The following is a 12,604-nucleotide window of genomic DNA, read 5'->3' as shown; positions in this document are numbered from 1 at the left end:
GGCTTTATAGACTTCACTACCCAGCATGCACCAGAGCGGAGAGAGGTCAGCGGAGTGAAGTTGAACTTGTTGGGCGAACCTCTGTTGACCCTGAGCTGCGAAGTTGCAGCCAATTGGAAAATAAAATAAAGTTTAAATCTGAACATTAAAAGAAATATTTTAATCCATTTCAATGCACAACATAAATTCAGAGTTCAATTGAATTTGACTGCAGTGCTAGTTAATTCAAGCTACAATAATAATTAAAATTAATATTTGGCTGCTGCAGTTCGTTTCCATTAGATGAGATGACACTAAACAGATTGGTTATACTTTTTCTTTTACTTTGAAGTACTTAACTAAGTCTTGATGAAATGGGGCGCATTTGTGTTCCCTGCAGCAAAACACAGTGACATAACAGGCACACATAGCAGATTAGAGCCTAAATTACTGTACTTAGTAACTTCAAAATATCATTGAATGAAGTGGTGTGAAAACAGGTCGACTTTTACTCTGCTTGATCTGCCTAGGTGTTTCTATTTAAATTGTGATTGACCAAAATGTTCCGCTCCTGCGATCCTTCAAAAAGGGTCACAAACGTACATCATTTAAATTTTCAGCTGACGCTTGTGATTCTGTTCGTTGTGAATCATCAACCTTAATACGCTGTCATTTTTGTCACAAGACAAATGTTTCTTCTTCTTCACCAACAACTGCTCCTCAGTGAAGCCACTCACAAACACAACACACTCTTCAGAAACATACGTGAATGACCTTTGAAACAGGTCAGACCTTATAGAAATTCAGTTGTACTGCTGATCTTTACTCCAGAAATGATACCATATCAAGAGTTTTCAGTGAATCAGAAATCAAATTACTTTGATAACTAAGCATCTGATGATCAAAGCTCCTTGTTCGTTCAGGACAGTCTATGGCCCGGGGGCTGATATCTCTGGACTAGTTTGGTCAGGTACGGCGATGCAGGTGTTCTCAGCCTGCTGGTCACTGCTGGAGGCCCTCACAGTGACTGTCCTTTTGTTGTCACCATCGAACACCCATTCCCCTTCTCCGTGTTCCACTGACACCCTGCAGACCATCGACGTGGTGGCCTGAGCTGCATCTGAAATGGACGATGAGTGAGTGTCATTTTTTGGCCAAAGATTTATGGTAAACAGAACAACTCCATAATAATAACAATAATGATAATAATGCCATTTTAATGTTATATATGGCCTGATATGATGTGATTCAGGTGGTGCTGTGTAGGTACGTTTGGAATGGTCTATTGTTTCCCCGTTGACTTTCAATGGGCTGAATGGCGCATCTGGTCACATGACCAGCTCTGGTTAAAAGAATGGGAGCTGGTGATTTTGATCTGAACACAGTCCCAATCATAAGCCACTGTATGGTGGTGATCTGTGGATGTTTTTCTTGCTCAGATCTATATCATATATGGTTGGTTCTTGCCACTCTTAGAGCCTTATCTTTGCCACCTTCGGTTAATTATGCAGTTTATTTAACCCTGATTTCTTACCAACAACGAACATCATGTGGTGATTGCTCGGCTCTGAGCGAACGTATTCCTCTGGTCGGTTGCGGCAGGTGAAGTTGACGGGCGTTAGCACGGCTGGCTTTTCCCAGATGACAAGCTCATTGCCAGTGATGTTGTAGTGGCAGGATGCAGATTTGATCCTGTACTGGTCCCTGTAAAAGTCACAGCGGTGGGACGACTCTGAAGGTGGAGGAGGGCAATTCACCTCCACTGTGTCTTTCAAAGAGACCACGTGACGGCTGACAGAGAGACTGGGGCTCGGACGGCTCCCTGGAGATGGAACAAAGGTCTTTATGGGCAACATTTGTGGAGACGTGGAGTTGCACTGAGAGCTGCTGGCATCCTTCCCAGGAAGCCCACCGCCCCCGTGTTCGCAGCCTACTGCAGGTCCAGTTTTCTAGCTCCAGCTTATTTGCGTCCCTCCACCCACCACACTCAGCTTGTTACTTTGAGTCCACAGTTCCCTGCCCAAGTATAATAAGAGAAAGATGTCTCACCCCAGACCTCCAGCACAGCATTTTCACTGAACGCCGACAAGTACTCTTGTAGGGCGTAGTCACACTTGAATCGGACCTCACGGCTCACCGGCCTTGGTCCCAGCAACTCAGAGGAGGTCAGGTGGAATTTGCAGGTGAAACGGTCTGCGGTCACCTGTCTGAAGGGAAAATTGGAATGTTTCCTGTACAGGCTGCAAGTCCCGCCCCCATAGTCGATGGGAACAAGGCAGGTGATTGTCATCGTGTCGCCATCTTTGATTTCATCGTCACTCAAGAGGATGTGGGGTTTGTCTGTCAGGAGAGGTCGGACTTAGTGGACACATGCTATGCTGTTAGTATTGTTGAACATCTTCGAGGTAAAAGCAGAAATCAGTGACAAAATATTGATGAAAATGAATTTGAAGCAATTGTATTCTCGCACAAAGGACTTTAAACAAGTGGGTGGCACCATATCACTGTGAGTCTGTCTGTCTGTCTGTCTGTCTGTCTGTCTGTCTGTCTGTCTGTCTGTCTCAGGTTTCAAGTGTTCAATGAGATTGGCTACTCACCAGCCCTTCTGGGCCAGGCGTCCACTGCCATATCTGCAACACACCAACTTTAAAATTAATATATTGTTGAGCGAGTTCTGCGGGGTTGTTAATGCAGGGTTAGTTTAATAGCGGAGACCACTTTAGTACAAAACCTCCAGAGGAGAAGTGGACAATGAGTGAATGGCTCTGGGATAGTAGGAGAATTTAGGAAAGTGGAAAATGTTTCAATGTAGTTTCAACATTTCACAAGTATTCCTTTGAATCAGAACAGAAGCAGATGTTGGACTCACAGCTCAGGAACAAAGTGAGGAGCCAGAATTGGTCCATTATCCTTCAATTCCAGTGGATTTGTGACAGAAGAGGTTGCTTGTCTGGTTTAAGTATTAACAGGAGATGGACCTTAGACCATCTGGTGTTTAGACAATATCTCATGTTGTTTCATCTAGAGAGCACATGAGGGGTTCAGGAGACCAGGTTTATTGTGATTCAACAGTGTTTTATTTTATTTTATTTTTTTGGAGGGAGGGTTAGGGGAGGTTCTTCACCATGATGAAGGTGGTGTACAGAACATTCACTCATGCCATACACCTTTGAGACCACGTGGTGTCAGCAAAAACTCAAGCTACTGTGAGTATTAACTGGATGAACCAGGCGAGCGAAGCAAAGTGGAAATAGTTGAGCTGAATGTTTAAAATGGTCGTGATACAAGATATCGCACATGCGAGATGTTGAAGGCACCGGATCACTTTTTCACCAAGCTATGCCCCAAGTCCTGATTCCTCCAGACTAGTTTGGTCAGATACAGCGACGCAGGTGCTGTTAGCCTGCTGGTCACTGCTGGCGGCCCTCACAGTGACTGTGCTTTCTCTTCCACTGTCAAACTGCCATTCCCCTTCTCCTTGTTCCAGAGACACCCCACACACGGTCGATGTGATTGCTTGAGCTGCATCTGGAATGATTTTCGAAGAGCGTTAGACTCAAGACAGTACCTTGATACACCAAGATTTTCCTGTTTCTTACCGACGACAAATATCATGTGGTGATTACTGGGCTCTGAGCGAAAGTAGCTGTCAGTTATGTAGCGACAGGTGAGGTTGACGGGCGTTAGCAAGGCCGGATTTTCCCAGATGAGGAGTTGACTGCCCGTGATGTTGTACGTACAGGATTCTACTTTGACCTTGGTCCTGTCCTTGTAGAATTCACAATAGGAGGAAACCTCATGACGTGGAGGAGTGCACATCACCTCCACTGTGTCTTGCAATGAGACGACGTGACGCCTGACGGAGAGACTGGGGCTCGGACGGCTACCTGGGGACGGAACAAAGGCCTTTATGGGCCACATTGGTGGAGACGTGGAGTTGCACTGAAAGCTTCTGGCTTCTCTCAGTTTGGAGTGTCAGGAGAAACGTAGCTCACCCCAAACGATCATCATCGCGGAATCGCTGAACGCCGATGTGTACTGCTGCAGGGTGTAATCACACTTGAATCGGACCACCCTGCCCGTCAGCTGTGACCCCAACAGCTCAGAGGACGTCAGGTGGAAGTCACAGTCGTAAGTGTGAGCGATCATCTGTCTGAAAGGCACAGTGGAATGTTTCCTGAACAGGCGACAAGTCCCGCCCCTGTAGATGATTGGAAGGAGGCAGCTGATGGTCATCGTGTCACCATCTTGAATTTCAGCTCTGCTCAGGAGGATTTCGGGTTTATCTGTCCGAAGACAAGGACACAAGGCTTTGTCGTGACTGAGCAATGGACATGATATTATACTTTCAATATTATTTGTCGTAACTTATGAGTTATGGACAACGATTGTGCGGCTTTGTGTCATCCAGCATCTCCTAGTCCTGAGGTCTTTATCATGCAGGGGTCTCAACCTCGGTTGACTGGGGGGCGGCCAGAGGCAAAGTCTTGCTGCGGCAGGACTGGAGGCTGGAGGAGTGAGGGGTTTTGTGGTTTTGCCGCTTGTCACCAGTCATTTAGCTTCATCTGATGTAATAATTTATTTGCATTAAAAGGATCCTTGCTTGCAATTTGATTTAATATCGCTTTGAGCCTCTTTAGGATCTTACAGAGCCCTGGAAGTGACATGCATGTGTTTATTTTTTGGATGTGACTTGCATGACTTTTTTTGTTTTTCTATCCTGAGATAGTGTCAGTTTCAGGGCCTCATAGGATCTATAGGACAGGCACACAAGTCATACCACAAATGTGTTCTTGAGGCGGTCCATAATGCATTGCAGGGCTGAAAGTGCTCCCTTCTGTTTATATGATTTTTTTTATCTTTCTGTACCAATGTCATCTGGTCGTAAAATCACATGTGGTAGTAATGATGAGTCAAAATTAGTAATTAATAGCATTTGAGCGTCATGGTGGTTTTGCACTGTAATAAATCTGCTTCCGGGGTAAAGCCATCCATTGGAATTCACTTATACAATGTCTCCTAAGCTACTCACACAAACAGGGACTGGCCTGTCGGGGCCACTCATAGGCTAAAAGTGGGCCGCAAAACTGCATCCTGAGACCCCTATCCTAATGAGTACATAAAATTGTACGTCATCCAACAACGTTAAACCCACTGTTGTAGTACTCCACACTGTCCAAGTCTGGGAATTGACTGCATTCAGACTCGTCCCAACCATGCTGGACCAGTTTAGACTGCAGCTGCCGTGAATATTTAAAAACTCTCATATGTTAAAAAGCTACCTTTGTGCCCATAAATGAATTTTATTCACATCAGATATGTTGGCACCAGAGAGCTCTGACTGTGAGTGTCAAGCTCGCTCTAAATGCAACAATAATGTCAACAACAGAAAAACGACAAAATCGCTCTGTCGAGTTACGACGGCAAAGTCACTAGTGTGAAATGAAAACCTGGATAAAGTGGAAGCTTTTGTTGTACTCGTGTTGTTTTGAAGGTTAACTTGAATTCCAATCGCAAATACATTCATGTGTTCTGTATTGAGTCTCAATCTTGAAAATGGTCTCAGCCCCTCAAAGTCTTGGTCTTACTATGCTCAAGTCTTGATCACTACCATTTACTAAGCTGAAAGGGACCTGGTTAAAAATGACCAGAATTTAGAACAACAAGCCGGTCACAGTACAAGTGCTTCATAAGCGCTTAAGAACATTTGCTACATCAGTTACTCACCGTCCGACCTGGGCCTGGAGACCACTGCTGAATCTGCAAGTCAAACACATGTACTTTAAAAATGAATAAACTGAGGAGCAAGCAGTGGGGGAGTGGGCTTGTTTGTGGGGGTTAAGGGTGGAACTTGTGCTATATCAGAGCACCATCATGAACTTCTCAGTGATAGAGGAGAGACAGGGAGGATCACCTCGATGAACAGCTTCCACTAGCTTGGTAGAGGTGAACGCCCTGAATGTTTTTCTGCCTTGTAACCCGCCACTTTAGTGGAGCAGCTCCAGAGAGGGAGCTGTTCTAAAGCAGTTTCAATATTTTTTCACGTGAAGTCTTCCACTAAACATAACAGAGTTAATATGTCTGTGTAAAGTTCAGAGCAAATGTTCGACTTACAGCTCTGGAACAAAGTGAGGAGCCAAATCAAGTCCATTTTCCATCAAGTCGAGTTGATTTTGGAGAGCTCGTCAATCAGGTTTAAACATTAACTCATGATGGACCTTAAACAACCTTGTGTTTTCAAACAGCTGGAACTAACAAGAGGGTTTCAGGGAGACCATTGCGTAATTCAGATCCAACTCCGTCCTAGAGATATAGGGGGAGGGGCTAAACAAATAACTGCTGATCTCCATCGTATTAGCATATATTGAAGTTGAATCCTCACTCGTGGCCTGTACATGTTTGACCACGTGGTGACAGCAAATGCAACATTCGGCAGGACCTGACCTTGACCTCAGTACCGGATCGTGATATGTTTCCAAAAATACTGCTGGCTCTGATCTGAGCCTGCACCTTCACAGTGATCATCTTTAATTCTGTCATTGAGACAGACCAGGTGCTGATCTGTGTCCTGCTGCTCGTCTCATTTGATGTTTGTATTTGAAGATGCCCTGGTCAAAGTCCTCTCAGATCTTCTTTTAACGTTCATTTTAAACCGTTTAGGAATATGGTTTTGTTTGCAACTCCGTCTCATGTTGCGTGTCCGATTGCAAGGTTTGATCAAACCATGTGACTTAAGAAAGGCCGACATCTTTTCTTCATCTCCTTTATTGATATTATTTCACTGGCAGCAGCGTCTCGGCTCTAACAGCAACACTTCTCTTCCTCAAGTATAAATTAATAACGCTAAACTGCTAAAACTATGGTCTCCAAGTCAAACAGGAAGTAGAAAATACATTCTGACGTTGCTACAACTTTGTACACCGTTATGAACTTTTTACAGAGGAAACACGAGGGCAGGTGAATTCAAAGCTGTTGAACGACATGTTTAAATACAAATGTGAAACAGTGTACTAGCGAGAATACACGGGCGAGTGGCGAGAACATTCTGGCATCCTCAGACAGGAACCACGTATGGTTATTTTGAACAAACCTCTTCATTCTCGTAAAGAAAAGCTTTTTCAACATCTTAAATTCTGTTTACTGCTAAAAGTTAGTTAGAGAGGAACTGACTTGCATGTCAGCATGACACACGTCGTTTTAGTTACTTGCTTCTTTATTCTGGGTATTGAAATTGAAAAAGTCAGGTCGGTAAAAGAGACATTTTCTCAGCTGTAGACAAAAAAAAAAAGCTAAATCTGCATTTGCTTTTGTTGTCGGAATATTAGTCGATCAGATCAGTTTCACTCACAAAACTCAGCCACTAGATAGTGCTAAAACCAGGTTTATGAACGTAGAATGTCGATCACACATTTTCCCCCTTCACCCATTTCTTTGAACAATTTAAATCATATTAATAATGGGTCTTAACTTCACAGTAAGACCCTTTGTAACATGTCTTTGTTGAATCATACACGGTTTCTGAGGTGTACTAAGGAAAATGTCCTTCTTACCGGGCACTGGAACACATACGTCAGAACAAACCCGAAACAAATCTAAAATCAACACTGTGCCCTCCTTGGACAAGCAATGCAAACTGTCAAATTTCATGAACACCCCCCTAAATTAAAGGAGATTAACTCAAATGGGAGCAAATTGGAGCTTATTCATCCATTTACTGCTGACAGCTTACAGAAGTGCTAAGAGTCTGTTATAAATGTTGACCATGTGACGCAGTCAAACCTGATGGATTAGCTGGATTTGAAGTGATCAGTGATCAGATTTGAAGATCAGTACTGAGGAGTGAAATAGGAAAAATTCAATTGTAAAAAGTATGAGGGGGGTCTCAAATCTTCACAATTGTCTGACTCGATAGTAGGCGTGGCCCAAAAATGTTTACAGTTGACGTCACCAAAAAATATACGCACATTTTGGCAGTGGAAGTGGCTTGTAGCGCCACCAACATGGTCGTGTTTCTAAACACGCCAGGCTGTTGTGTCTTCTTTTCTCAAAACTGGTTTGCTAACCGTGGATTTACGCTCAGTAAACTTGTCAGAGTAGTGAAGAAGCACACTCAGGTCCTGAGTTCATCTGTCTGTGTGAGTTTTTTGCAGATAAAATTTGCGATCTTTTGTAGGCAGCCCCTTCATGTTGCAGTACTTTGCTTTTTTTCCGTTGCCAAAATAGTAGCCGACTAGCCATTAGCCAGCTCTGCTGCTAACAATCCGAGTTCCCTCCACAGTCTCTCGCTCCATCTCAGCATCTGATTAGAAATATGAGCTCTAAAATTGTAACAATTTCAATGGTGTGAATTGTAATGGTGTGAAGAAAATTTGAGCAAATAAATATAAATTAAAAAACAAGTAAAATGACTTCATCGTCTGCGAGGTATGCTAACACCGGTCCCATGGCGATCATCCTGGATGGCAACATTCTGAAGGTATATTGAAGGTTGTCCGCAAACAAAAACAACGCAGTGACCACCGCCAATTTGTTTTTACAGTTCCAGGTCAGTTCTGGTGTTCCGTAGCTGCAAGAGCGTGACCGTCGTCATGAGAAACTTCTCCAAACATGAGTCACAGATGCCGCTCTCCCTCACAACCACCAACCCTTCTCTACAAAATGAAAGCCCATTTGTTTTTCTTGGACCGACCCGTACACACGCTCACTACTCAATTGTGGTTCGGGACAAGCTCCTAAAGAAAGCAGTTGTACCGCTGCTCGGCTAGATCCGAAGATATTTTCGATGCTTTGCTCTGCAGTTTGATACGCTTGCAATACAAACTGCTCATTGTTTCTAATTACAACCTCCAGAAGCCAGTTCGACCCAGAGGAGCCTCTTGGAAAAACTACAGAGGAAGTTTTTATGTGCCGTGGCCTGTTTCGTGACCTAAAATAAGAGACAATGACCCAACAGTAACCGAGTGGTGCTGGCAAAACAAACATCTCCTTTCTTCTCAACAAAAAGGCTTCCGCAGGTCTGAAGGTGCCAGAACTGATGATGTGAAACAGCCTTGAACTCACCTGCAGGACACGACAACTGATGACTCTTAAATACTTGAACATTTAAGTGCTACGAGTTCTAGAACATCTACATATGTCAGTACTAAGGCCGCTTCTTCTACTCAGATCGATGATCGTGGAAACTTCCGGTTGCATCTCGAGCACCAAAGTCCACTCTCGGTGGCATTCTCCGTTACTGAGACTCGCGCTGAGGCTGGGCTCAGACTCCCAGTTCCCAGTTTCACCAGTTTTTAAGTCACTGTAAGTGCTGATCACGGAGAAAAGACGCCACCTAGTGGTGTTGACACCAGTCCCAACTACACTGTACATCTGCGGGTGTCATTTAGGACGAGGAGGTGATGTTGGCCGAGGACACGACCGTCGTCTCACGGGGCGAATACTCTGGCTCCTCCTTGTTGGGGTGGGAGGAGTTATCTGACTTGCTGCGACTGAACTCGGCACCCATGATGGGACCTGAGAACTTGGCTTTCGGCCGGAGGCAGGAGGTGCAGCACAGCAGCGTTTTAAGGAAGGCGCGGCGCATCTCGTTGCTGGTCAGCGTGTAGATCAGCGGGTTCATGGCGGAGTTGAGCACAGCCAGTGCCAGGAACCATTCCGCCTTGTAGAGGATGGGGCAGGCCAGCGTCTCGCAGGACGCGTCGAGCAGCAGGAGGATGAAGAGCGGCGCCCAGCACGCAATGAAGCAGCTCAAGACGATGATGACAGTCTTGAGGAGAGCCATGGATTTCTCTGAGCTTTTGCTGTTGGCATTTGCATTGCGGCCGTTGGTCACCTTGCGGAAGCTGAGCTTGCGGCTGCGTGTGCGCACCAGCACGTAAATCCGGGCGTACAGCGCCACGATGGCCATGAGCAGGATGCTGAAGACGGTGGTGCAGAACAGGATGTAGGTCTTGTGGTAGAGCGGAAGCACCGTAGAGCAGCGGCTCAGACTCTGGATGCAGTTCCACCCCATGACCGGCAGGCCGCCGAGCACCGCCGCGATCATCCACACGGTGCTGATGAGCAGGAAGACGCGGAAGGTGTTCCCGTTGTTGTGCAGCTTCATCTTCAGCATGGTGAGGTGGCGCTCGATGGCGATGGCCAGCAGGCTGAAGACGGACGCAGCCAGCGCTACGAACATGCTGCCCTCTCTGAAGAACCACTGCGTGGGCGTCAGCTTGTAGGTGTTTGCGCCCGACAGCAGGATGTTGGCGGTGTAGACCACACCTGCCAGCAGGTCGGACAGCGCCAGGTTCCCGATGAAGTAGTACATGGGCTTGTGGAATTTCTTGGTCCTCCAGATGGTGGTCAGGACCAGGATGTTCTCCAGGATGATGAAGCAGCATACGATGATGAAGATCACAGAGTCGGCCTTCAGGCCGGCGTCCGGGTCTGTCTTGCGGTACTTGCCGGTGTAGTTATAGTGTTTGGCGATCAGGTCGGAGTAGGTGGACTCAGCCATGGCCTGCAGGTACACAGACGTCCAGAAGGGGGCGCAAAAGCCTCAGTCCACTCACTTTAATCCGTCATGTCAGGTGGTGACTCTGAAGAGGTGAGAGTCCTGCTGCTGCCCCAGAGCATGGTCCTTCTGCAGGGAAAGCACGGACGTCACGAACATATACTGTATATATGTCGCTCCAGACACCTGACACATCGCAGCGTCACAACAAAGTCTCACGTGAAAACTTTATATCTGATCTGAGAACGTCTTCAACCACCCGCATCTTCAGTTTCCAAACTCTCCCGTTATTTGGACTCCGCTGACCTCCGCTTTAAAAACGGTTTCTCGACTAAATCGATTTTTTATCGCTCAAACATTTAAAGTGGAATTTAGCTGCAGTTCCATCAAAGTAGAAAACGCGGGAATGTATCTTTTATGTGTCACGCTGGGCGCATATTAACAGATGTGCAAACTTTCCGTAAACTGCGTCAACTCGTTTCTAGTTTCCCAACCAGGTTCTTACGATTTAAAGATGAAAAAGTGAGAAAACGACGCCGCTGTCCATCCGCAGCGCCTCCTCCCCTGGTTTCCCATCACCGGGTGAAAAAGTCCCAAATGTAGCGATTATGGTCAAATTCTGGACAGGAAGCGTGTGAAGCGAAGCCTGGACCAACATCAGGCGCAAACTCGACGCAACATTTGCACTTTAGATTGAGATGAAAGAGTCTTTTTTACCTTCTGAGTCCGGAGAGGAACAATCCCAGTGCTGCTCAATGAATCCGAGCGGACACGCACTCTCACGCAGGCACGCGCGCGCGCGAGCACACACGTCATGAAAACAAATCAGTCAACAGATTTTAATGATTTCACATCAGCGATCGATGACACGGTGAAGTGTAAGAGCGCTTTCGAAACTTGGCTCACGCTCTCTCTCTCTCTCTCTCTCGCTCACTCATCTAATAAGCCAGATGAAGCAACGTATGTATTAAGAATACAATGTCGAGTCACAGTCGATCGGACAGATGATGTCAAAAAGAGGGGAATACTGCACTCCACCAAGAACTCATACTGTGATGCATGAGTGAATTTCTTCTGAAACGATCTGCTGTTGAATAAATACATGAATGCGATAAAATAAAACCAACCACAGAATTAAAGAAACATTTATACTACACATCAAATTAAGAATAGCAACAGCACACACCAGCCATAAAAATGGAAGAAAAAAAAAATCAGTTCAATGAAATGAGCAATAAATGAAACAGTAAAATTGTCTCACAAAAACTTAAAGAAAACGAATTACTGGCAATAAAAGCGAAACTGTAAAAATAGTTAAAACAATAATGGAAAAAAAACCCAAAATATAATATGAAAAACTATAATAAAATATAGATTTCACAAACAAAAATCCAAATATACAGTTTAAAAAGCACCAAAAAAACACAATAAATACATAAAAATATCAAATTACGTAAAATAAAACAAGCTTCACAAAAGAATGATATATCTACAGAAAGATATAAACAACAAAACATAAAACAACATAAAACACGACAAAAGAAAAAACTTTAATGTTTTATCTAAAAAGGTTTAATGTAAAATGTAAAAAAAAAAAAGAAAAGAAACAATAATATGTGATATAAACTTGTCCAAAACACATAAAGCACCATCATGAGAGGAAAAACAAGTATGCAAAAATAAATAAATAAAAATATTACAGAATAATGTAAAAGAAATATATAATACACAAATAATCACAATATATATCTATTGAGATATTAACTGTAAATTAAACAGTATAAAAAATCACAAGAAAACTAGAAAAATAATTTAATATATGATAAGCCTTTTTTTTATCGCTGAACAATTACAGACTGCAAAGAAAAAACTCAAATATAATTGTAAATATCGTGTATATAGTGTATCTTATAGTGACCAGCAAAATGACAATAGATGATAAAAGCTTGCCAAAAACATCAACGGAAAACCCTCAACCATAAAGACAGCCGAGTGTTGACCGAGACACAGAGGCGAGCCAAACACAGCAAATCAAACACATTATCAGGTGTTGGACATCTTTCTAGGGGCGAGACATCCAGCTGCCCCCCGACTGACCGCCCCATTAACTCACCTCTGACCCCAGCA

The 12,604-nt window shown here is 44.4% G+C and overlaps 2 protein-coding genes across 5 annotated transcripts; both read right to left on the bottom strand.

The window, feature by feature from the left end:
• Positions 1-168: 168 nt before the first annotated feature.
• Positions 169-6,235, bottom strand: LOC128747742 (uncharacterized). Of its 3 annotated transcripts, none has more exons than XM_053845864.1 (9): positions 6,094-6,235; positions 5,707-5,739; positions 3,975-4,265; positions 3,579-3,885; positions 2,849-3,507; positions 2,577-2,609; positions 2,029-2,319; positions 1,514-1,801; positions 169-1,099 (listed from the first exon to the last, which is right to left on the bottom strand). In XM_053845864.1, the coding sequence occupies exons 5-9, from the start codon at positions 2,883-2,885 to the stop codon at positions 909-911; spliced, it is 840 nt and encodes a 279-aa protein (XP_053701839.1). In that variant the 5' UTR covers positions 2,886-3,507; positions 3,579-3,885; positions 3,975-4,265; positions 5,707-5,739; positions 6,094-6,235; the 3' UTR covers positions 169-908. The 3 variants fall into 3 exon arrangements, with proteins under 3 accessions (XP_053701839.1, XP_053701831.1, XP_053701849.1); XM_053845856.1 differs by having other exon boundaries at positions 3,579-3,866; XM_053845874.1 differs by lacking the exons at positions 169-1,099; positions 1,514-1,801; positions 2,029-2,319; positions 2,577-2,609 and having other exon boundaries at positions 2,893-3,507; positions 3,579-3,866.
• Positions 6,236-6,744: 509 nt separating this feature from the next.
• s1pr1 (sphingosine-1-phosphate receptor 1) lies at positions 6,745-11,352 on the bottom strand. 2 transcript variants are annotated; one of them, XM_053854396.1, is made up of 2 exons: positions 11,195-11,352; positions 6,745-10,606 (listed from the first exon to the last, which is right to left on the bottom strand). In XM_053854396.1, exon 2 carries the CDS (start codon positions 10,478-10,480, stop codon positions 9,362-9,364), a length of 1,119 nt encoding a protein of 372 aa, XP_053710371.1. In that variant the 5' UTR covers positions 10,481-10,606; positions 11,195-11,352; the 3' UTR covers positions 6,745-9,361. The 2 variants fall into 2 exon arrangements, with proteins under 2 accessions (XP_053710371.1, XP_053710372.1); XM_053854397.1 differs by lacking the exon at positions 11,195-11,352 and adding an exon at positions 10,983-11,143.
• Between the last annotated feature and the right edge of the window lie 1,252 nt (positions 11,353-12,604).

This window comes from Synchiropus splendidus, chromosome 1 (genome assembly GCF_027744825.2).
Source record: "Synchiropus splendidus isolate RoL2022-P1 chromosome 1, RoL_Sspl_1.0, whole genome shotgun sequence".
NCBI classification, from domain to species: domain Eukaryota; kingdom Metazoa; phylum Chordata; class Actinopteri; order Syngnathiformes; family Callionymidae; genus Synchiropus; species Synchiropus splendidus.
This window is presented reverse-complemented; position numbering and strand designations above follow the sequence as displayed.